Genomic DNA, 23,913 nt, shown 5'->3' on the forward strand with positions numbered 1-23,913 from the left:
AGCTCTGTGTCCTTGGGCGGGTCACATTGCCTCTTTCGGAATCAGCCGAGAATTCCCACCTTGTGGGCTTGCTGGAAGCTGTGTCCCAATTCCAGTGCCCTGTGTTTCCCGGAGCTGCCCTGTGGGCTGGCCAGACCCAGCCTCCTTGGCCATCTCCTCCCAAAGCTCCATAGGACATAAAACCATGGGGCTGTGGATATCTCTCAGGATAAGATCCCCCGGTGGGAAACGAGCTTCTGGACCCTGTATCAATGTTTAACCGGATGCGCGGGTCAATATTTACCAGCAGAGAAAGCAATCTGCACCAGCCCCTGGCTGAGAGCAAAGGTCCTGGTGGGAGGGGAGGGGTGGCTGGGCTGGCTGTAGCCTGCAGGCAGAACGTGGGGAGCACCCAAGTGGGGCCAGAGGAACATCGTGTGTGACAGCCAGCAAGGAGCCTGCAGAGGTAAGAGGGGTGGGGCGGGAGAGGCACAGGGCAGCTGTCCCCTTGGCTGAGGGCTGAGTCTGTCCGAGAGACCTGCAGGTACCCAGCCTCACTTTCCCATCAGGAGCCCAAGTGGGGATTCTGGGAGGCATCCCTGGAGGACTTGGGGAAACAGGAGATCACAAGCTCAGGTTGGCAGATCGGGGCCACAGTGCGTGGTCAGGGGGAGCCCAGGGGTGATAGAAGGATTGGCCGCAGAGATGAGATGCCGTAGGTGTGGGGGAGGTGGGCCCTCTCTAGAACAAGATGTGTGCCCATCCCCACCTACCAGAGCCAGCCTGGGGATGAATGGGGTTCAAGGCCAGTGATTTCCATAGGTCCAAAGGTGGCTCTGGCCATTCTGGTCCTGCTGCTGGGTCATTGGGGCTGCCCTGTTGAGAACTCAGGGCCTTGGCAGAGCTAACCCACCTGAGAGAGGCTGGCCTCAGGTCGGGCAAGAGCCTGGGGTGGGAGCTCTGTGGAGGGGACTGTAGGGAAGGCCCCTGGAAGAGGGGGCCTGGAGCTAGGCAGAGACAGCCATCAGCTGAGTGCCAGACATTGTGTGTAGGGTTGACTATGGCTGGCTTATATTTTGATTCTCATAACACACACGGGGCCAGGGCAGGGGTGGGTAGATTTTTTGTTGGCAAGAGCCAGAGATTGGATTTAAATCTGGGTCTGATTCAAGGCTTTAGAGAACAAGGGAGCTTCCTTTTGCTGTTGCTATTTTATTATTAAAAATTTTTTTTCCATCTGCTCAAAAGGCAGATGTCAGAGAATCTTCCACCGGTTGGGTCAGCCCCCAAATACTGGCAACAGCCTGAGCTTGGCCAGGTTGAAGCCAGAACTGCATCTGGGTCTCCCGCATGTGTGACTGAGTCCCCAAACACTTAAACCATCAGCTGCAGCTTGCAGGTGCAGTAGCAGGGAGCTGGATAGGAGCTGGAGTAGCCGGGGACTCCCTGGGATGTATGTGCCCCAAGCAGCAACCTAACCCACTTTACCAGATGCCTCCTTTTGCACTGCTCTTTTTGTTTGTCACCCCCACCCCAAAGTGTCTGCAGAGAAAAAAACAGAAACTAAAAAAAAAGGGGGGGGGAACAGTAGTCAGGGGCAATTAGAAACAATTGCTCCAAAATCAGTGCCACTAAGTGAGTTCCCCAGCCATGGCTGCACCCGTGGGTAGGACCTGTAGGCTGCAGTAGGAACCAAGGCTTCCTGTCCTCACGCAGGAACATGGCGCTGCCCTGGGCATTCCTGGTGCTCAGCTTGTTCTGCCTGCAAGGCCCCTGTTTGGTGGTGAGACGGGGCTGGGGTTTGTGGGTGCGGGGTGTGGGATGTGGGACGGGTGGGGAAGGGGTCGCCCTTGGTGCACAGTGGGTCAGTTCCGAGGGAGCTCTTTGCTAAGCCTCACCCCTTTCTCAATAGCTCCCTCCTGTGGGCGCCACGGAGCCCGTGGAACAACAGGTACTGAGGAGGGAGACACCCCAATGGTACAAGGCCTCAGTGGGGCCCGGTGGTCCAGCCAGAGCGTGGGGGCAGAGGGCGGGGAAGGGTCGCTCTCCATCTCTGGCCTCCTTTCCGCAGCTAATTAGTGGTCAGACCCAGGAGAAGCTGCCCCCGCCTGCCCTTCTCAAGCTGGTCAACCAGGTACACCCAGGTGGGGCTGGGGAAGAGTGGGCAGGGCCCAAGGGAGGAGGGCCAATCGGAAGGAGCGAGGAGTTGGGGGGGCGGGACCTGGGGCAGAGTGCAGAAGCGCCCGGGAAGCGAGCCCAGACCCAGGGACTATGAGGGAGATATTCAACAACGAATTTGGAACTGACCCCTTGATCTCCCTGCAGGAGCCAGGTGGCCCCGCTGCTTTGAAGAAGTCCCCAGATGACTGCAAGGGAGCCCCGAGCCCAGAGCAGACCCGCAGGCTGGCCCAGGCCATGATGGCCTTCACCAATGATCTCTTCTCTCTGGTGGTGCAGACATCCACCAGCCCCAATCTTGTCCTCTCGCCCTTGAGTGTGGCCCTGGCCTTGTCCCACCTGGCGCTAGGTATGGTGGCAAGCACCTGTGCAGGCCAGCACAGCTGTGAGGCCAGTAGGATTTCACTCCTCCAACAGCTTTTCTGGGACTAGCTTTTACGTCAAGGTCACTTGGATGTTTGGTAAAAATGCAGATTCCTGGACCCCTTCCACCCAGCTTCTCTGATTGTCAGAGTCCCGAGGATTTGGGCCAAGGGTCTGATTAGACACAGACTTCCCTGGTGACTTTCATGCAAGTGTTTCATGCCAGATGGCTGTAGTGTGAGGCTGGAGGCAGAAGGCCCCTGTTGTGGGGGTGGGACTGGGGTAGCCTGTCACTCAGTGTTTCTAGGAAGAGAGTATGTGGAGGACTGGACGGGGGTGGGAAAGAACCCCCCCCATTTGGCCTCAACCTGTGGGGTGCCCTCCAGGTGCTCGGAACCAAACACTGCAGAGGTTACAACAGGTACTGCATGCTGACGACTTAGGGCCCTGCCTCCCCCACCTGCTGAGCCACCTCTGCCAGGACCTGGGCCCAACCGCATTCCGATTGGCTGCCAGAATGTACCTGCAGAAAGGTAAGCACTGAGGCTGCCCTGGGGTAAAGAAGACTGGCTTGGCGCAGCCTCCCTAGGGACAGCTTGGGGATCCTTTGTGTGCAGGCTTCCCCATCAAAGAAGACTTTCTGAAGCTGTCGGAGCAGCTTTTTGGTGCAAAGCCTGTGAGCCTGACAGGAAGGCAGGAGGACGACCTGGAGAACATCAATCAATGGGTGAAGGAAGCCACAGAGGGGAAGATTGAGGACTTCCTCTCAGATCTGCCAGGCAGCACTGTGCTGCTCCTCCTCAATGCCATCCACTTCCAGGGTGCGTTGCCTCTGCCTCTCAGGTTCCCTGCCCTGGGCACCTGTGGGCCATGCTGGGCTGGGCAGGCTTCATTCTGGGAATGGCATCATTTCCTCCTTAGGCTGGGTCTGGCTGTAGTGGGGCAACAGGGTGTGTGTTGAGCAGAGAATGGATAGAAGTAGGGTCCTAAAGGAGCCAGTGGGAAGGCCCTGGGAGCACTGCAGCAGCTGGGGAAGAGGCAAGCCCGGATCCCAAACATGACAGCAGAAACAGCATTGCTAAGATGCTCTGACCCACGAGGTGCCCACTGGCATCGCGTGGATCTTGGCTGCTACTTCTCACCCTGTGAGTGGACCAAAGGTGGGGGCCTGAGCCCCCGTGCTGAGCACGGGCCCTGCCCTCTGCCCTGACACAGGTTTCTGGAGGAACAAGTTTGATCCAAGCCTCACTCAGAGAGAATTCTTCCACCTGGACGAGCAGTTCGCGGTGCCAGTGGACATGATGCAAGCCCACCCGTACCCTCTGCGTTGGTTCTTGCTGGAGCACCCAGAGACCCAGGTCACCCTTGTTTGCCCAGCAGGCGAGGCCTGGCAGCTGGGAGGTGGGGACTGGGGTGGGTGGCTGTGGAAGGGGGGGGGTTGGAAGGGACACCCTCAGGCCATGGCTGTCTAGGTGGCCCCAGGGAAAGCTGCAGGCTTTGGGTAGACTCATTGCTGTGTGCCAGATCCTGCTCTAGGCTCAGGGAGTGCTGGTCGCTTCCCTTGGGGACAGTAACAGGAAACACAAGTGACCATCAGTGGTCTAGGGGACAGTCTGCATGGAGGGGGCACAGGGCAGGTGACCCTCCAGGATAGGGTTTATCATCATCATGAGCTTAAGATTTATTTATTTGGAAGGCAGAGTTTACAGTGAGAGAAAGGAAGAAAGAGAGGGAGAGAGTGAGCTCTTCCATCTGCTGGTTCACGCCCTAAAATGACTTCAAAGGCTTGGAGCCCAAAGTCAGGAGCCAGGAACTTTCTCCACATCTCCCACCTGCGTGCACTGTCCGCTGCTTTCCCAGGGCCATTTGCAGGGAGCCAGATTTGAAGTGGAGCAGTTGGGAGTTGAACTGGTGCTCATGTGGAATGCTGGCATCACAGTGGTTTAACTACTGCATCATAATGCTGACCCCACGGAAGTTTATTATAAGGGAGAATATAAACCCCAGGGACCAGGTTCATTGTGTATACATGCAGCACCACCCCCGGTTTGCACGGCTAGCTGATAGCAGAGGAAGAGAGAGAAATCCACCACATAGTGAGAATAGATAAATGCTGGGAACTTAGTAACATGGTCTCCTGGTGGCCTGCAATGTGCATAGAGATGAAGACTCAGAAAGTCAAATGCATACTTGCCAAGAGACGCCGGAAGCCCAGCCCACGTGTCTCAGGGCCCATGCTGCCCCAAACCCCAGCTGGGATTGGAAACTTCTTGACCTCACATTTTCCTTCCTTTATTTGTAGGTGGCTCATTTCCCCTTTAAGAACAACATGAGCTTTGTGGTCCTTATGCCCACACACTTTGAGTGGAATGTGTCTCAGGTGCTGGCCAACCTGAGCTGGGACATCCTGCACCAGCCCACGCTTAGGGACAGGCCCACCAAGGTGCGCCTGCCCAAGCTGCTCCTGAAACACCAGCAGGACTTGGTGCCTACCTTCAGTCAGCTGGGTAAGGAGGCTGGGCACTCCAGCTCGCAGCAGAGCTGTCACAGCTAGCCTGGTGCCTGGGCCTTTTGGAGGGTTTTAGAGAAAGGACAAGGGTTTGACCATGGGCTGGGCTGGGGCCCCTTGGGGAGTAGGGGGAACCTGCTGTGACATTCAAGGCCCAGCACTGTAAAGGTGTCCTGAGAGCCTTGCTGGCTGTCCTGGGTGGGTACAGGGAGGGGGGAAGGCTGGAGCAGGAGAAGTGGGGTACCACACTAAAAGAAACACCCACCCACCAGCCACTGGCTAAGCAGTCCCCACACTGTGGGTACTGGGCACCTACTGGACAGAAAGGCTACGTCTAGCAGAGTGAGCGCAGCAGGAGTACATACACAAGATTCAGCCTGGGTGATGAGACAGGGGGTGTGTGTGGGGGTTCCTCCCTAGTCCACCTGGGTGACATTGAAAAGGCAGCTGATCCAGACTTTGGCACTGGCTGTCAGGGAATGCTTCCTGGAGGAAGTGATGTTTAAACTGAGATTCCAAGTCCTCTAGGGAGGTGAGCAGCAATCTGTAGCCAGGAGGCCAGCCAGGTCCATACAGCCTGGTGGAGCTAAGGGCCGCTCTGATCTGCCATGCCCTGATCCGCACAGGCCTGCAGGAGCTGTTCCTGGCCCCAGACCTCCGTGGGATCTCGGATCAGGGACTGGTGGTGTCCAGTGTGCAGCACCAGTCAACCTTGGAGCTGAACGAGGCCGGCGTGGAGGCAGCCGCGGCCACCAGCACAGCCATGTCGCGCATGTCACTCTCCTTCTTCAGTGTGAACCGCCCCTTCCTCTTCTTCATCCTGGAGGATGCCACAGACCTGCCCGTCTTTGTGGGCATCGTGAGGAACCCCAACCCCAGCGCGCCGCCCGAGCGCAAAGAGCCGCAGGATTCTCCTGACGACCCCAAGGACTCCTTGCTGCTCCAGAAATTCTTGCGCAGAGAGAAGGCCTATGATTCTGACCTGAAATTGGAGCCCCCCTCGGAAGAAGATTACCCTCAGTTCAGCACCCCCAAGTGAGGGCTTCCTCAGACCCTGCCTGGACCCACCTCTTGACTTAAAGTGACTTTTCCCAGATGGCCTGGGGGTGGGGTTTGGGCGCTGCGTGGGAGGAGAGGGGCTGCCCTTCCCTGCCTCCTCCCCAGCAGCCAGACCATCCCCTAGCCCATCCTTTCTGGGGGCTTGCAGATCCAGTGTTGTTAGGGGGTGGGTTGGGGTGTTCCCTGGATCATCAGGGTGCCTCTTCATCGGTCTGCCAAAGGGAGGGACTGGAAGGAGAAGCTGCCTTTGGTCATGGCCAAAGCTGCTTGGCCAGACGAGGCAGACAGACACAGGTCGGGGTGTGGGAGGTCCAACATGACCCTATGTGTCCCTGCATCCTGCTGTGTCTGTGGGGGGTCCAGCATCCAGTATGACCCCACCCTGAATGCCTGCCAGCCCCAGCCACACTGGTCCTTAGGGATGCCACCAACACTGCCAGGTTCCCCCGCCACCCCTGCTTCCCTATTCTTTCCCACCTTTCTCCTCTGCCCTGTTGGTAGCTCAGAGGGGCTGAAGCAGGGAGCAGCCCCATAAACTCCCAAAGCTCTTTTGTAAAGTTTTTGTAGTGATTTATACGCCACCAGAATAAAGAATGAATAGAGCTGGCTGGGTTGAGATCACGATGAGAGTATGGGTCCCAGTGGGTGGGTGGCAGGGTCGGGAGCAGACTGCACTGGGAAATGAACCCCAAGGAGGGACAACCGCCTGTGCTGCCACGTCGGTCTTGGGCTGCTTGCCAGCCCTGTCCAGGGCCACCTCAATGCCAGCTGCTCTCCCCATAGCCCAGGCAGCCAGGAATAAGGGCGCCTCAGAATAGCGCCAGCCTCTGGGCTTGGGAGAAGAACCAGTAATTATGGAGCTTGTGGGATTTCTAATTACATACTTGCCCCCTCTGCCCCCTCTGCCAGGGGCAGGCGCCCGCCAGCCGGGGGCAGGCTGTGAGTGCCTGAGGACTTGGGGGACATAGCTGGGGGTACTTTGGTTCAGGAGCAACATGGGTGTCCCTGTGGGCTCTCGTGGGTGGTCAGGCTTCTCTGCTGCGAACTCCTCTATGAATACAGGGTGCTGTGTGGTAGCAGCCACCTGCGGGCCTCAAGTGCAGTGGTTCAAGGCAAGTGCGGGGGGGAGGGGGTTGTGGTCAGACAGACCTGGCCTCAAATCTGGCCTTTGCAAACTAGCAGTGTGGGCGCCAAGCGATAAACAAGGGAAATCCGCAGTGGATCCGAGGGGACGCTGTGCAAGCTGCCGTGGTGACAAATACAGCAGGCAGAGAGCAGGGCTGGCAGGCAGTCCCACTGAGAAGGGGTTAAGGGTGGAAGGAGGCGAGGGAGGGCACCGCTGGCTCTCGGGGAGGAGCTGCCTGGCAGAGGGGTGGCAGACACAGAGGTCCTGAGGCAGGTGCATGCTGGGAGACTCAGGATGCATAAGAGGAGTAGTCAAGGGAGCTGGGAACCGGCTCAAGGCCAAGGGACAATCTGCAGAGTTTTCTTGGAAGAGATAACAGGTTCATTAAGTCCACCAACATGAACTTTTTTTGTTGTTGTTTTTAAGACTTATTTATTTGAAATGCAGAGGTAGAAAAGAAGAGATGCAGAGAAAGGTCTTCCAATTACTGGTTCACTACCTAGATAGCCACAACAGCTGGAGCTGGGCCAGGCTGAAGACAGGAGCCTGGAACTCCATCCAGGTCTACTGCTTTCCCAGGTACATTCACAGGGAGCTGCATTGGAAGCAGAGCAGCCGGGATTTGAACCAGCTCTCTGATACAGGATGCTTGTGTTGCAGATGGCATTGTGGGTAGTATCTTGCCCCATGGTGCTGCAACGCTAGCCTACATCTACACTGCCATTGCCTCCCAGGCCCTGGCTGTTCTGCAAGTGCTTAGCGAGTGCTTCCCATGGGTCCAGCAGCACCCACAGCACTGACAATCTGACCAGACCCTCATTTCTTCAGAGGCCAAGTCTGGTGGTGGGGTGCTCTGGACCACTGGCTACAGTAAACAGAATGACAGGTGATATAAAGGAAATTCACAAAGTTCTGTGACTGGGGGGAAATCTTCCCAAGGTGACATTGGAGCGAAAAGATGGATTCTATAAAAGCCTGTGGGTTCAGAGAGAGGGAGCCATGGGATAAGGGAGAGGTGAGCACCAGAGCAAAGGCTCCGGGGCAGGAACGGGCTTTGATCATGGGAGAAGCAGCAGAGGAGGCCGGTGGGACTGCAGTGTGCCAGGCCAGAGAGAAACGCAAAGGCCAAAGCTGCAGAGCAGGCTGGGGCTGGAACACAGGTGTCCTTGCAGTTCAGGGCAGGGGTTTGCATTTTATTCCAAAGGGCCAAGGGAAGCTGCCCAGAGCTACTTTAAAGTTGTAGTTGAAGTACAGTGTGGCGCATACACAGGGCAGAGCACTGCCCGAGGTGCCTGCATTCTTTTGTGGCTCACATCCTCCTACGGAGGCAGCATCAAGAATCAGAACTTGCTCAACTGTTGCCCTAGGATACAGATGATGGGTTCCTCCTGTTGTTTTTAAATGTGATTTCAGGGCCTGGCATGATGGCTCAGTAGCTAAATCCTTGCCTTGCATCTGCCAGGATCCCATGTGGGCGTCGGTTCATGTACCAGCTGTTTCACTTTCCATCCACCTCCCTGCTTGTGGCCTGGGAAGGTGTTGGAGAGTGACCCAAAGCCTTGGGACCCCGAGCCTGTAAGGGAGACTCATAAGAGGCTCTTGGCTCCTGGCTTCAAATCAGGTCAGCTCTGGCTGTTATTGCTACTTGGGAGGTGAACCAGTAGTCGGAAGATCCTTTTCTCTTTTTATCTGCCTTTCCAATAAAAAATAAATCCTTTTAAAAATGTGCTTTCTAAGTTATCATTTATTTGAAAGGCAGGGCAGGCGGGGTGGGGGGAGTTCTTCCAAGTGACTCCCCCACTCTGCGGACCCTCCAGTCCCCCGCCCAGTTCTCACAGGGTGAGCGGGTTTGGTACAGGGGTTAAGATTCTACTCGGGGTGCCTGCACCTGCTGTCAGAGCACCTGGGTGCTAGGCAAGTCCTGGTTCTGCTTCCCCACTTGCCTCCTGCTGATGTACACCATAGAAGGCAGCAAGAGGATGGCTCCAGCAGCGAGCATCTGGGGAGTAAACCACAGGAAGGAAGATCTCTGCCTCTCTGCCTCTCTGCCTTGCAAATAAGAAATAGTAAGTCAATAATAAAATAAATAAATCAATAAATTTATATAAAAATGACTGGCACCACACCCTGTCTTGCACTTCCAAGTGTCCCAACTCTCACTTACACTCTGTTTCTCAAATGATCTTTTTAAAGATTTTATTTGAAAGACAGATTGGGGCCCGGCGGCGTGGTCTAGCGGCTAAAGTCCTCGCCTTGAAAGCCCCGGGATCCCATATGGGCGCCGGTTCTAATCCCGGCAGCTCCACTTCCCATCCAGCTCCCTGCTTGTGGCCTGGGAAAGCAGTTGAGGACTGCCCAATGCTTTGGGACACTGCACCCGTGTGGGAGACCCGGAAGAGGTTCCAGGTTCCCGGCTTCGGATCGGCGCGCATCGGCCCGTTGCGGCTCACTTGGGGAGTGAATCATCGGACGGAAGATCTTCCTCTCTGTCTCTCCTCCTCTGTGTATATCTGGCTGTAATAAAATGAATAAATCTTAAAAAAAAAAAAAAAAAAAAGAAAGACAGATTGATAGAGAAAGAGAGACAGAGAGATCTTCCACTCACTCCCAAATGGCCTCAATGGCTGTAATTGGGCCAGACCAAAACCAGGAGCCAGGAGCTTCTTCTGGGTCTCCCGCATGGATGTCAGGGGCCCAAGCACTTGGGTCATCATCTGCTGTTTTCCCAGACACATGAGCAGGAGGCTGGATGGCAAGTGGAACAGCTGAGACTTGAACTAATGCCCATATGGGGTGCTGGCTCTGCAAACAAACAAAACTTGTATATCTCTATATCTATTATCTCTCTCTCTCTCTCTCTCTCTCTCTCTCTCTAAGGGGATTTGCAGATGGAGAAGCAAAGGGCTCCCAGGATGAAGCTAGTGATACCGGCAGTGTAAATGTGGTATGTGGGGAAAGAGAAAACCAGAAGGATGTGGGCACCATGGCTTCCAGAAAGATCCTGCCTGCTGCCAAGGAGGGTGTCCACTTTGGTCACCGTGAGGTCACCAGTGACCATGGCAACTGCAGTGTCCGGAGGGAAGCAGGCTCTGAAGCAAGTCTGGGCTTGGGGCATGATGGGTGCCAGCCAGTGTAGACTCAGAGCAAATGGCTTTTCCCAGCATGGCTGTGAGAGACAACTGAGAACTGGGTAATGGCTTTAAGGGACGTGGCATCGAGGAGGAACTTTTTAAAAACATTTTATTTTATTGGAAAGTCAGATATACAGAGAGGAGAAGAGACAGAGAGGAAAGAGCTTCAGTTGGCTGATTCACTCCCCAGGTGGCCGCAACAGCCAGAGCTGAGCCAATCTGAAGCCAAGAGCCAGGAGCTTCTTCCGGGTCTCCCATACGGGTGAACGGTCCCAAGCACTTGGGCCGTTCTCAACTGCTTTTCCAGGCCACAAGCAGGGAGCTGGATGGGAAGTGGAACAGCCGGGACACAAACCAGTGCCCATATGGGATTCCCAGTGCTCAGCTGTGGAAGATTACCCAGTTGAGTCCTGCCATGTGACATCTTAGTTACTATGCCAAGTGTCCACTTTAAGGAGGTGTGATTTAAAGGGAAGAGCGACTGGCTTTTTTTTTTTCTTCTTTGAAAGGCACAGTCACAGAGACGGTACACCAGCCAGGGCTAGGCCCAAGTCAGGAGCTTCATCCTGCGCTCCCCCAAGAATGGCAGAGACTCAAGCACTTCATTTGTTTCCGGGTAGGCATTACCAGGAAGCTGGATCGAAGCAGAGCAGCTAGGACTTGAACCAGCCCTTGGCTTCCTAATAGCAGGTACCTGCCAGGCCGTAAGCATGAGGGTGCACTTCCACTTTGTGATGAAGGGGTTGAACTTGGACTGCTGACCCATTCTTTCTGTTCTAAAGGTGACCCTGACTAGCCCAAGACCCTCAGTCTGCTCTGTGCCTTTTCTCTTGCTTGAGCTAAGCATTCCAGAACACTTTCTTACTCTCTAGTCTCTCTTCCTCTGAATGATCTCTGGGCTCTCTCAGCCAGAACTCAGACCTGCTTAGAACAGCAGATGTTGAGGCAGGTCAGGTCAGGCTGCTGTTTGGGATGTCTGCGTCTCATATAGGAGTGTGCATTCCAGTCCTGCTGTTCTGCTTCTGACTTGGATCCCTGCTCCATGAGTCTGGGAGGCAGCAGGTGGTAGTTCGAGTGCCTGCTCTGCCACCCATCTGGGAGCCCTGGGTGAAGTTGCAGGCTCCAAGCTACTACTTGGTCCAACACTGGTTGTTGCCACCATTTGGGGAGTAAATCAGAGAATGGAAGATCTCACTCACTCACTTGCTCAGGCTTTCAAATAAAAACATTGCAATCTTAGAGTTCACAGAATTTCTGAGCTGAGAAATCATAGATACCCCCAGTTCATCTCTTCATTTTTTAGTTAGAGCCAAGGGTGAGTTATCTTGTCCCCAAACCCAGGGAAGCCCAGAGCCTAGGGCCAGGGAGTGCCCCCTGTGCCAACCTGGGCCGGTGCTGGCTTCCCTCGCTTCCTCCTGTGGGGTCAGCCTGCTTGCTCCCAGGGAGTCCAGCGGGCAGCCAGGACGGCCGGGACTCTGCAGGGAGATCCTGCAGCAGGCAGAGGAGGGTGCGCACACATGTATGTCTCGGGGGGCATGGGGTGACGGCAATGCACAATGATGCAATCTTAGGATGCAAATTGAGTGCAGGTCGCTTTAAGAAAGGAATAGCTGTAATCTGAAGCCTGTTGGACGCTGCATTGGGAGGCGGCAAAAAAAAAAAAAAAAAAAAAAGCTCCTGGGCTTGCTGGAGCCCCTCAGTGTGCAGGCTTGGAGGCAGCTGGCTTGAGTGGAGCTGCAGCGGACCCACAGGTAAAGCAGTGCCCTGGCCAGCCTGCGGGCCAGGCCAACATGGGGGAGGCTCCCCTGGTTGGTGCTGGGTGGGGGGCGCTGTGAGGGAAGCAAAGAGGGGTACACGGGAGGAGGTGGCTCCTGCCACTTGCACATGCAGTCGGGGGACAGGTCAGGACCCCATGAACTCCAAACCCCACTGCATCGTACAAGAGACTGGGAGGATTTGTGAAGGAAGTGAGTGGGACATGAGTGGGACAGTGGTGAGGAAGAAGCAAGTGGGGAGCCAATGGCTGGGTCAGGGCTGAGCAGTAGGGGTGCTGGAGCCCCCAGGGCAGGAGGCTCCTGGAGAGCTGCTGTCCCCAGGGGCGCTGGGGAAGCCTTGTCTCTCCCACCTCCAGCCTTGGTTCGCACTCCCCCCGCCCACCCGTGGGAGCCGTGTCCAGGGGCCGGGACGGGTGACAGCTGGACCCGTCTCTCAGCCCCCACCCAGATAGATGCTTGGCCAACGCAGCTGAGAGGAGAGTGGGGAGGGTCCTTCAAAGCTGTGGCCTGTCACCAACAATGACCACTACTGAGCCCAGCCGGCTGCTGGAGGAGGGGGTGACCCTTTGCTGCCCTTCCTGCCATTCCAGACAAGGAGTGGGTCTGAGCCAAAGAAAAGCTCCGGACTTCTCAGAAACCCCACCACTGTCTGACCCAACCCTGGCCACCTGGAGTTCAACCCCTGGGAGCAGCAGGGGATCTGGGGAGCTCTATTCCCAGCCTGGTCCTCCTTGGGTGTGGGGAGGGGTAACTGAGACGGTCACCATAGGAGATGCCCTTTCCTGCACTGCCCACTGCCATATGGCCCCAGGCTGTGATTGTGGGAGAGGGAGGAAGAAGGGGAGGAGGAAAAGGAGGATGGTGTTTGTCTCACAGCTGGCTTTAATCTGAAACACATGTACTGGCTTGCCATTGCACTCCCAGCCTTGAGGCGACATCATAAAATCCCGGGGCCTGGGCAAAGTGACAGAAAATGAGGCCTGGCCTTGGCAGAGGGGATGTCCACCTCTGCCCCATGCCCTTCCCGACCTGGCAGACTGAGGATCTGGCTTGCACACAGTCCTGTGTCCCTCTGTGCCCTTGGCCAGCCAGAGGGGGCTGGCGCCAGCCTACACCAGGACTGTCCTGGGCAGGTGTTCTGCTCTGGAGGTCCCAGGCTGACCGTGGCCGCGTGCCCTTCCTGGATCCCCATGGCCTGAGGCAGGTGATGCAAAGACGGCCTGTCAGCACTGCTGGTGCCTCATCCAGCTCTCGGCCAGCTTCTCCTGCTGCGTCCCTCACCTCATCTTTTTTTTAAAGATTTATTTTCTTTCTTTCTTTTAAATTATTTTTAAAAAGATTTATTTTTATTGGAAAGGAAAATTTACAGAGAGGAGCGACAGAAAGATCTATCTGCTGATTTACTCCCCAAATGGTTACAAAGGCCAGAGCTGAGTTGATCCAAAGCCAGAAGCCAGGAGTTTCTTCCTGGTCTCCCACTTGGATTCAGGGTTGCAAGGTTTTGGGTTGTCCTCTACCGCTTTCCCAGGCCACAGTAGGGAGCTGGATGGGAAGTGGAGTGGCCACTAGGACATGAGCTTGCATCCTTATGGGATCCTGGCGCTTGAAGGCAGAGGATCAGTCAGGCGAGCCATCATGCTGGGTGCCCTCACCTCATCTTCAGTCCTCAGCTACATCAACCACGTGACCTAAGACTTGGCTTTAGAGTCCCCCTTTGAATGTCTTTGAACTGTGTACTTGCCTTGCTTAAACCCTATGCCATGGTCAGCTTCCACCTGGCTCCTCTCTCAGTTCCACAGGGTCTGGAGCCTCACCCGCTGCGAGTCTCACCGCTTTTACAGTCACTGGGAAACTGCTCTGCTGTACTCAGTTCAGACTTTCCAGCTTGGGTGTGGCTGGGTGTGGCGCAGCTGCAAGGTGGGATAGCACTGAGGCCACTGTCCCGGCACGCCAGAAAGCTTTTTCTGCTGTGTCTCCTGGGCAGCCAGGCAGCCACGTAGAAGAACAGTTAGCTGACTGAGGACAGAGGAGTGGGTGGAACTCTCGCTGGGACACCCAAACTCAGGGCAGGATTTAGCAGGCCTGGCTGGCTCCCGCCGGCTGATCCTGCTTGCCTTAGCTGAACAAACTTGGAGGCTGTCTATTCCTTGTGCTGCTGGTCACACCCATGTTGGCCAATGGATTAGTGGACTTAAAGGCTAAGGACCGTGGTCAACATGACATGCTGGACTCCCAATGTTTCTGATCTGATTTGCTTTGGGAAGTTGGAGGGTGTGTGTGTGTGTGTGTGTGTGTGTGTGTGTGTGTGTTGGGGTGGGGGCTGGCGCTAAGTCCAGGGGGATCCCTGTGGTGATGTGCCCCCTCCCAGATCTGATGCTAGGGTGACCTCAGGGCTGAAGGACATGCAGGAATAGAGATGGGGGTTGTCCAGGATACCCTAGATCTATATTTCAGCATTTTCCTTTGTGTTCGAGAGACCAGACCAGAGCCTGCTTGGAGGGGCTGTTGCTGGGGAGGGTAAAGAGATGTGGTAGTCTAAGGTGGGGGTTGAGGGGCCCAGCATGGTAGCCTAATGGCTAAAGTCCTCACCTTACACAGTTTTGGCTTTTGCGGTCACTTGGGGAGTGAATCAGCAGACTGCAGATCTTGCTCTCTGTCTCTCCTCCTCTGTATATCTGACTTTCTGATAAAAAATAAGTAAATCTTAAAAAAAAAAGAAGAAGAAGGGGGTTTGGGTCTTCAACCTGAGGAGGCTGCGGGCCTAGGAGGCTGTTTGTGAGGGGGAAGAGGACAGGGCTTTGTGGCAGAGAAGTGGCCCTGCCGGGGTCTGACTGAGGGGTGGGCAACATGTGAGCATTTTGGCATCAGGAAGTCAGGAATCTTTGGTGAGTTAGCCATTCTTTGCACAGTTAAGCACTGCTGAGGCATTAGCTGATTAAATCTCCCTAACAATAGGTAGGTACTACCTTATTTAGAAGGCGGGAAAATTGCCATCGGAGAGCTACTGAGATGTGGAATGCAGAACTGGACCCAGGGCTGCCTGACCCTGGAGCTGGAGAGGGCAAGGGCCTCACTGGGTGCTCCCTTCCTGGCATGCTGCAATTCTGCACATGGGCATGGGGTTCTGCCTCCGTTCTCATCACCAATCAAAGCAGAGGAGTTGGCCCGGTGCCGCCAGCTTCAGTGTGCCCATGTGCTGGGCCAGACCCCACACAGAGAAACCCTGGGCTGAGTCTTCCCTGCTCTACAGCTTTAGGGTCAAGAGCAGGGATGGGGGTATTCCCTGACAACGGGCTGAGAGCCCCAGTTACGGTGTTGACTGTGGGTCATAGAAGGGTGGGAAGTCATGACTGGGAGGGGATGGTCCTTCCAGGCTGGGGAGGCAGGTGGGAAGGTGCCCTTCGTCCTGCCCAGCCCCTGCTCCCTGTACATGGTGGGCGGGATAGGGCGGCTGCTGAGAGAAGTGGTCCTGCTGCCCTTCCTTCCTTCCTTCCAGGCCCGGGATGCAGGCCCTGGTGCTACTCCTCTGGACTGGAGCCCTCCTTGGGCATAGCAGCTGCCAGGACACCGCAGGCGGTCAGGAGGAGGTCAGTAGGGGGCAGGCGATCCCAGCCCCTCCTCAGCAGGCAGCCTGGAAGGTGGGAGTGGGTGCTGCATGTTTTATTTCTCTTGGACGTTTCAAAACAGAAAAACTTCTGCCTTTACCTTTCAGGGACTGAATGGGATCATAAGAAAGATCCAAAAATGGAAAAGGGGCGTGAACAAGTCCAGGGCTGTGTGGCCTGTGGGGGCTCAGTGGGCAGATGGAGTTTTTGAGCACTTGTTCACATGCCGAGCAGGAGTGCTGTAGGGGAGGGCGTGGCCAGATCGCACAGTGGGGTTACAGTGGCAGATACAGCCAGATGCTAGAGAAGTGGTGCCCTGATGGTGAGGGGAAGGGTGCCCCGGGGGTGGGGAGGTGGGACAAGGTCAGCTGGGCATCACAGCTGGAGCTCTGGAGCCCTGGGCTTTGTGGAGTTCTGAGCTTGATGCCTGGCTCCATCCCTCACTAGATCTGTGATCTTAGAGAAGTTTCCTGATGTATCAAATGGGATAAAAACCACCCCCTCCTGGGGCAGCTGTTCAGTGGGTTCCAGCCCGGCTCCAGCTAATGCAGACCCTGGGAGCTGGTGATGGTGGTTCAAAGAGCTGTTTTCCTGCCACCCACTTGAGAGGCTGGATTGTGTTTCTGGTTCTGGCTCAGGCTCTGTCCTGAGCGGTTTGGGCGTTTGGGGAGGAGATTGGAGGATGGGATCGCTCTCTCTGCCCTCAAACAAAACGCAAAGCCATTCTTACAGGGCCGTGGGAATCACTCATTCATTTCTCAACTACCGAACTCTTAGCTAAGGAGGCTGGGGATGAGGGGTACATCTGCGACTTGCTTCTTGCCTTTCAGGGTTTTGAGGTTGTAGTCCCTGCGGGCATTTCACCCACCAAACACACCAGCAAGGACGAGATGAAGTAATCCAAATGCAAAGAATTAGCAGAGGGCCCGGGGTGTGGCAGGTAGCTGATACTGAAAAAAAAAAAAAAAAAAAACAGAAAACTTAAAAAGGTCCCCTTGGGTCAGGATGGTTAGGGAACATCTACAATGCAGGAAGCATGGAGGGGGCGGGAGAGGCCGGGAGAGAGCCCCTTGGGGGCGTAGAGAGTTCCTTGCCAATTTTATTTTTCAGACTTTTTTATGTTAAAAATTTGCTATTATTATCATTTTCCATAATAGTTTTGTGGTGTAGTGACTTCCCCCCCTCCCTTCTCATTTCCTCCTCACACAGCTACCCTCCTCTGTTATTACAAATAGTATAGTGCTTTAGTGACAGTTACAAATTTAACTCTTCTTATTTAATTGAAAGAGAGTGTGTCAGTTTTCCTTTAGCCGCCTCACTCTGTCAATGGCCTCAATGGCTAGAGCTGGACCGATCCGAAGTGGGAGCCAGGCGCATCTCTGAGTGTCTGTATGGTATTGCCAGCACTGCAGGTCCACCACACAACATCAAGCTGCCTCCAATTTAAAGAATCTTTTTTTTTTTTTTTTGGTGGGGAGTGTTCCGAGTGTGTGAGCCTGGCCAGCTGCCTCTCCCTAGTGGACAGGCTCTGTGCTATCAGGGGCACAGACAGACTTGGCCAGGCTAAGTGGTAAGGCCAAGCCGAGCTAGGGCAGTGCGGCGGGGCTAGCACCACCTCAGCCCCGCGAAGCTGCGAGGCCCCTGGAACTCAAAGCCCAGGCCTTCTTGTCTCCTGGCAGGACTCCCCAGCCCCTGAAGGCACAGGGGCGCCGCTGGAGGAGGAGGACCCCTTCTTCAAGGTTCCAGTGAACAAGCTGGCAGCGGCAGTTTCCAATTTTGGCTATGACCTGTACCGCCAGAGGTCCAGCGCAAGCCCTGAGGCCAACGTGCTCCTGTCCCCGCTCAGCGTGGCCACGGCGCTCTCCGCCCTCTCACTGGGTGAGTGCAGAGAGCGCCACCGGGGTGGGCATGTGGGCCTGTGTGCACCTGCAGCAGAGCAGCGGGGCATGAAGGAGGACAGGGCCTCAAGTGTGTGAGCCCATGGCTACCACGCTCTAACTCCTGGGAAAGATATTCAGGGTTCTGGGCACTTAGAATGGGCACATTCGTTCGAGCTTCCACTACGGGCCAGTTGGCCCTGGGTTCTGGGAATATGACCATACCTTAAGTACCCCTGAGGTCACAGTTGCCTTCAGAAGGGACATGAATAGGTACTAACTGGGAAATAGTCATGAAATACTATTAGGGGCAAGTACAGGGCCCTGTGCGCCTGAGCTCAGGCACTATTTCTTCCATGACCTTCTAATTCCTTGTGTGTGCCTCGCTGGCTGTTGGCGTTAGCCTGCACAGGCTGTCCGCAGGTATGGAGCAGGTTGTGGTGTCACAGGATGCCACATCCTGTGGTGCCACATCCTTATCTGTGTGGCAGGAGCGGAACAGCGAACTGAATCCCTCATTCGGCGGGCGCTCTATTATGACCTCATCAGCAACCCAGACATCCACAGCACCTACAAGGACCTCCTGGCCGCAGTCACTGCCCCGCAAAAGAACTTCAAGAGTGCCTCGCGGATTGTCTTTGAAAGGAGTGAGTGGCCCTCCTGCTCTGGGGTTCAGTGTGCCCTGCCAGGGGGCCCACTTTCCAAACAGTAGTCCATGTGTGCTTGGGGCCAAGCCTGGCACTGGTGGGCAGGAAGGGGCTGGGGAGAGGAAGTGGGCTGCTGCGTGAGAGGGCAAGGCCATGAAGAGAAGCGGCAGTGAGTGAAATGCGTTGTTCCCTGTCCAAGGCCTGGCGAATCCCGGGAATGAAGCCGACAGGAAGTGGGGGACCTGTGGAGAGAGGCAGACCAGGACCCAAGCTGGGCATGCTCCCAGAGAGTCAGGATGCTGCCATGGCTCTCTTGCACGCTAACCTCTGCTCTGCCCCCCCTTCCAGAGCTGCGGATAAAGTCCAGCTTTGTGGTACCGCTGGAGAAGTCGTATGGGACTAGGCCCAGGGTTCTGACTGGCAACCCTCGGCTGGACCTTCAGGAAATTAACAACTGGGTACAGACCCAGATGAAAGGCAAGATCGCCAGATCCGCCAGGGAGATGCCCAGTGACCTCAGCATTCTCCTCCTCGGAGTGGCTTATTTCAAGGGTGAGAGCTTCTCTGCTGCTCTTTTGGCTCTGGGGGTGGCTGGCCAGGACAGGCAGCAAGTCATGCTGAACTTGAACCTGGAGCACAGCCAGAGGAGGAAGTGAGAACTGCACTTGGCAGTGTGCATCTCTGCGGATGCCCTGAGTGTCTACGCAGCACAGGCCTGAGGGGAGGAAAAAGCAGACTCCTGCGTTTAGTCAGCCCAGGTTTATGTTGTTGCTTTTTTTTTTTTTTTAAGAGATTTATTTGAAAGTTAGAATGACACAGAAAGACATCTTTCATCCACCAGTTTGCTTTCCAAATGTCTGCAATAGCTGGGGCTGGGTCAGGCCAGAGCCAGGAGGCAGGAACTTTACCCACTCCAAGTGGGTGACAGGGGCCCAAGCACTTGGGCTATCCGCTGCTGCTTTCCCTGGCACAATTGCAGGGATCTGGATTGGAGGCAGAGCTGCAAGGACTCAGCTTAACAACACCACTGTGGTCTGCTGGGTGATGGTGGAGCAGCCAGGACTTGAACTAACGTTCTGAAGTGCTGGTGTTACAGGTATAAGCTTAACCTGCTCTACCACAATGCTGGCTCCTAGACAGAATCTAAATGCCTTTGTTTTTTCCTAAACATGATGTTTTTTTCTGGCATGATGGCCTAGTGACTAAATCCCCTTGCCTTGCACGGGCCGGATCCCATATGGGCACTGGTTTGGGTCCCGCCTGCTCCATTTCCTTTCCAGCTCCTCGCTTGTGCCCTGAGAGAGCAATGGAGGGCGGCACAAAGCCTTGGAACCCTGCACCTGTGTGGGAGACCTGGAAGAAGCTCCTGGCTAAAAAAAAAAAAAAAAGAAGAAGAGATTTATATTTCATTTGTTTGAAAGGCAGAGAGACAAGGAATGACAAAGAAGCCTTCCGTTCACTCGTTCAAATGGCTACAACAGCCAGGGCTGGGCCAGGTTGAAGGGCCAAGAGTTTCTTCTGGATCTCCTACATGGGCTCAGGGGTCCAAGAACGTCAACCATACTCTACTATTTTCCCAGGCATGCATATTAGCAGGGTGCTGGATTGGAAGTGAAGCATTTCGATCTTGAACTGGTACCTATTTGGTATGCAGGCAGGATCTGCTGCAGGTGGCAGCTTAACTCACAACACCACAACCCCGGCCTCCCAGATTTCAATTCTGACTCTGTCTTTACCCTTCAAATTTCATAACCTATTTTCTCAGTAATGATGAGGATTGTACGACTGCTTTATAGACACTTTGCACTGTCCCCAGGACACCTGGGACTTGGCAGGTGCTCAGTGCCCTGGTGTTGGTTACCCATGTGCTTTTTGGTCCATGCTGTGCTCATGTGCCCAGAGACCACTCAGAGAAGGCCTGGCAGTGGTGTTAGGGCAACTTCCCCCTTCAAATTTATCAAGTAGCAAGAGGGGATCTCTCCCCTCCAAGGGGAGCGCCCGATGGCATCCCACCCCTAGCACTGCCATGTCTGGTTAGTCCCAGGCCATTACAGGCCACAGTACACTGAGGGATTTTGGATGTGGGCTCTCTCAGGATGTGGTGGGGGGCTTTGGCACCCCACTTCGCAGTCAACAGATGTGGGATGATCTGCTGATCTTGAAGGTGCCTTCCAGCTCTGCCTCTTTCGATTCCGTGCCCGGGAAACGCTGCGGTGATGCACACACCAGGGGACTTTCTCTGTGGGCTGTCGCGGACCTCATGGATTCAGAGTGAACTCAACACAGTCCACTCATTTCCATCTGAACTGGCCAGGGGGAGGCTTTGAGGCTCCTGGAAGCCATGTGGGCATTCTTGGGGCATCAGGCTCGATGACCCCTGATAGCCCTTGCAGGCAGTCTTGTCTTTGCCATGCCTGGGAGACACAGCATGGCCCCACTCACTGGCTCTCTGTTCCTGGGACTCAGAACCCTCCATTCTCTCATTGCAGGGCAGTGGGCGACAAAGTTTGACTCCAGAAAGACTTCCCTGCAGGACTTCCACCTGGATGAGGAGAGGACCGTGACGGTGCCCATGATGTCAGACCCCAAGGCCGTGTTACGCTACGGCCTTGATTCGGATCTCAACTGCAAGGTCTGTGGGGTGCAGGTGGGGAGAGGCAAGGCAGAGGCGACAGCATAGAGGGGCGGCTGGCTGTTGCCGAGATCACACCTTGGCCTCCATGCCACCTGCTGTGTGCCTCCAGTGAGTTAGTGTGACACTGAGCTGTTTCTTTCTTTAAAATGGGGGCATGGAGGTTACCAAACACCTTTCCTCTCCAGGTTTGTAGTGAAGGCCAGGGAAGTGAGTGGAAGTGGGCAAGTGCATGCAAGACTGGTTACTCTGGTGTTGCTGCCTTCAGTGCAAAGCCAGCTTCTGAGAAAATGGTCAGATGCCAAGTCACGGGCGGCCAGGGGGACCTGGCTTCTTTAGCCCCAAGTAGGCCATGGTTCTGGACTTATTCTGGGCTGTGAATCTGAGGATCTGTTGAGAGCCTGGGACATGGGCTAGACATGCCATGTGAGGGTCTGAACCCGCTGGTCTCTGATTTCAGGGCACTCTTGGCACTGGAACACCATTGGTTGCATAGATTGTAGGTTAGTAACTTTTTTTCTAAAAAAAGGTCCAGTTATTCATTTGAATGGCAGAGTGACAGACAGGGAGGGAGAGATCTTTTAGTTGCTGGGTTCACTTCAAATACCCCCCACACCTAAGGTTAAGCCAAGACTGTGCCAGAAGCTGGGAGCTCCAGCCAGCTTTCCTGTGGGCGGCAGGACATTATCTCGTGCCTCCCAGGTGCCCGAGCAGGAAGCTTGGTTAGGAGTGGAGCAGCAGGGCCTTGACCCAACATTCTTTTTTTTTTTTTTTAAGATTTATTTTTTATTACAAAGTCAAATATACAGAGAGGAGGAGAGACAGAGAGGAAGATCTTCCGTCTAATGATTCACTCCCCAAGTTACCTCAATGGCTGGTGCTGTGCTGAACTGAAGCCGGGAACCAGGAACTTCTTCCGGGTCTCCCACGCGGGTGCAGGGTCCCAAGGCTTTGGGCCATCCTCCACTGCTTTCCCAGGCCACAAGCAAGGAGCTGGATGGGAAGTGGAGCCGCCAGGATTAGAACTGGCGCCTATATGGGATCCTGGTGCGTTCAGGGCAAGGACTTCAGCTGCTAGGCCACACCGCCATGCCCCCCTTGACCCCAACATTCTGCTGATATAGGAATGCAAGGGTCCCAAGCAGCAGCTTCGACTGCTACACTGTAACACCTGCCATTGGGTTACTAACCTTGTCACCCCTATTTCTAATCAAGTGCTGCATCAGAGACTGTGATGAATGGCCAGTGAGTTGTGATGGATGGCCAATGAGTGAGCAGATGGACTCATGCATGAGTACAGGCTCTGGTTCCTTCAAAGCACGGGAGGAAGTTCTTTGAACAACAGACTGTTGTGCTTGGGATTAGGCTCAGGGGGCTGCTGGGATGCAGGGAGAAGGTAGCGGCCTCCCTCTTGAAGGAAAGCATTAGGAAGTGACATGCGAGAGGAGCAACAGTTGTAGGATCAGGCTGAGGGTGGCAGGGCCAGGGTTGTACTGTAGCAGCAGGGAAGCAAGTCCCAGTTGTGTGTCCGTCCCGGGCTCCTGGGCCCGAAGACACTAACCTGTGTGCTTCCTCTCTGGTTTCAGATCGCCCAGCTGCCCCTGACTGGAAGCATGACCATCATCTTCTTCCTGCCCCTGAGAGCAACCCAGAACTTGACCTTGATAGAAGAGAGCCTCACCTCTGAGTTCATCCATGACATAGACCGGGAACTGAAGACCATCCAGGCAGTCCTGAGCATGCCCAAGCTGAAGCTGAGCTATGAAGGCGAGGTTACTAAGGCCCTGCAGGAGATGAGTAGGTTGAACACCAAGCCCTCTGCTCTTAGGGGGCGACCCGGGGGTGGGGGATCCAGTGGGGAGGCCACAGGTGGTTCCTCCATTGCAGTACTGCCGGCGACAGAGAGGGGGTGGTGTGTTTGAGGGACCTGAGCAGCCTTGCTCACTGGTGCACTCCTCAGCTCCAGGAGTGCACCTGCCAGGACATGTCTTGGGATCTTGTCAGGCTGGTGACCTGGTTTCTGATCTAAACCTCAGTGAGGTGCTCTTGGGCAAGGCTTGTCTCGCTGTGCCCACCTGGGTGTTAGGGAGGAGGGCAGGTGTTTATGGGACATCTCTCTCCATCTCCGCAGAGCTGCAGCCTTTGCTGGAGTCACCTGACTTCACCAAGATCACAGGCAAACCTATCAAGCTCACGCAAGTGGAACACCGGGCAAGCTTTGAGTGGAATGAGGATGGGGCAGGAACTGGCCCCAGTCCGGAACTGCAGCCCACCCGCCTCACCTTCCCCCTGGACTACCACCTGAACCGGCCTTTCATCTTCGTACTGCGGGACACGGACACAGGGGCCCTGCTCTTCATAGGCAAGATCCTGGACCCCAGGGGCACTTAAAGTTCCAGTACCTAGGAAACCCCAGAAGGATGGCACATTATATATTACATTAGGGCTGCCCTGGTGATGTTTCAATGTATACGTGCCAATAAAAGAGCTTTATCTTTCACTTTTGTTACTTTGTTCCTAAATTTAGCTATGCCAAGCTTAATATGAAGATAACTTGCCCTCTGGGAGTTTGCTTGTCCTAAACTTACAGCCCATCACTGTTGGTTATCTGCACTGTGTGCTGCAAGGGCTGCTTTTCTTTCTCTCCTTTTTTTCAAAGATTTATTTTATCTGAAAGAGACTCTTCCATCCACTGGTTCACTCCCCAGATGAATACAATGAATAGGGTTGGGCCACTTGGGAAGTGAATCATTGGACAGAGGATCTTTCTCTGCAACTCTTTCCAATAAAAATAAATAAATCTTCAAAAAAAAAAAAAAGAGAGAGAGAGCATACCCTTTTCACTAAGTAACAGGGTCCTTCTCAGATGCATGAAACATGCCACATTTTGAGACAGAGTGACTACAAAAATGACTGCAGGATTCAAGTTCCTCTTTCTCTCTTTTTAAAAATATTCATGTTTATTGGAAAGGCACATTACATTTATGGAGAGGAGAGACAGAGCAAACTTTCATTTGCTGGTTCACTCCCCA

The 23,913-nt window shown here is 54.7% G+C and overlaps 2 protein-coding genes across 3 annotated transcripts; both read left to right on the plus strand.

Moving 5' to 3' along the window:
* The first annotated feature begins 78 nt into the window (after positions 1-78).
* SERPINF2 (serpin family F member 2) lies at positions 79-6,691 on the plus strand. 2 transcript variants are annotated; one of them, XM_058675807.1, is made up of 10 exons: positions 79-445; positions 1,696-1,762; positions 1,892-1,930; positions 2,051-2,113; positions 2,305-2,506; positions 2,907-3,053; positions 3,138-3,341; positions 3,736-3,878; positions 4,823-5,027; positions 5,656-6,691. In XM_058675807.1, the coding sequence occupies exons 2-10, from the start codon at positions 1,700-1,702 to the stop codon at positions 6,066-6,068; spliced, it is 1,479 nt and encodes a 492-aa protein (XP_058531790.1). In that variant the 5' UTR covers positions 79-445; positions 1,696-1,699; the 3' UTR covers positions 6,069-6,691. The 2 variants fall into 2 exon arrangements, with proteins under 2 accessions (XP_058531790.1, XP_004594017.1); XM_004593960.2 differs by lacking the exon at positions 79-445 and adding an exon at positions 480-615.
* A 5,315-nt stretch (positions 6,692-12,006) lies between these two features.
* SERPINF1 (serpin family F member 1) lies at positions 12,007-23,388 on the plus strand. The gene is made up of 8 exons (XM_004593962.4): positions 12,007-12,096; positions 15,617-15,707; positions 17,405-17,603; positions 18,094-18,249; positions 18,598-18,801; positions 20,739-20,881; positions 22,468-22,678; positions 23,013-23,388. Exons 2-8 carry the CDS (start codon positions 15,624-15,626, stop codon positions 23,270-23,272), a joined length of 1,257 nt encoding a protein of 418 aa, XP_004594019.2. The 5' UTR covers positions 12,007-12,096; positions 15,617-15,623; the 3' UTR covers positions 23,273-23,388.
* The last annotated feature ends 525 nt before the right edge of the window (positions 23,389-23,913 follow it).

The sequence above is a fragment of the Ochotona princeps genome, chromosome 17, assembly GCF_030435755.1.
Source record: "Ochotona princeps isolate mOchPri1 chromosome 17, mOchPri1.hap1, whole genome shotgun sequence".
NCBI classification, from domain to species: domain Eukaryota; kingdom Metazoa; phylum Chordata; class Mammalia; order Lagomorpha; family Ochotonidae; genus Ochotona; species Ochotona princeps.

Bases quoted from the DNA above. Each gene is read 5' to 3' on its own strand.
- SERPINF2 (XM_058675807.1), top strand. From the start codon at position 1,700: ATGGCGCTGCCCTGGGCATTCCTGGTGCTCAGCTTGTTCTGCCTGCAA. The intron at 1,763-1,891 runs GTGAGACGGGGC...CTTTCTCAATAG, and splicing joins TGCAAGGCCCCTGTTTGGTG to CTCCCTCCTGTGGGCGCCAC. The intron at 2,507-2,906 runs GTATGGTGGCAA...GGTGCCCTCCAG, and splicing joins CTTGTCCCACCTGGCGCTAG to GTGCTCGGAACCAAACACTG.
- SERPINF1 (XM_004593962.4), top strand. From the start codon at position 15,624: ATGCAGGCCCTGGTGCTACTCCTCTGGACTGGAGCCCTCCTTGGGCAT. The intron at 15,708-17,404 runs GTCAGTAGGGGG...GTCTCCTGGCAG, and splicing joins CCGCAGGCGGTCAGGAGGAG to GACTCCCCAGCCCCTGAAGG. The intron at 18,250-18,597 runs GTGAGTGGCCCT...CCCCCCTTCCAG, and splicing joins GCGGATTGTCTTTGAAAGGA to AGCTGCGGATAAAGTCCAGC.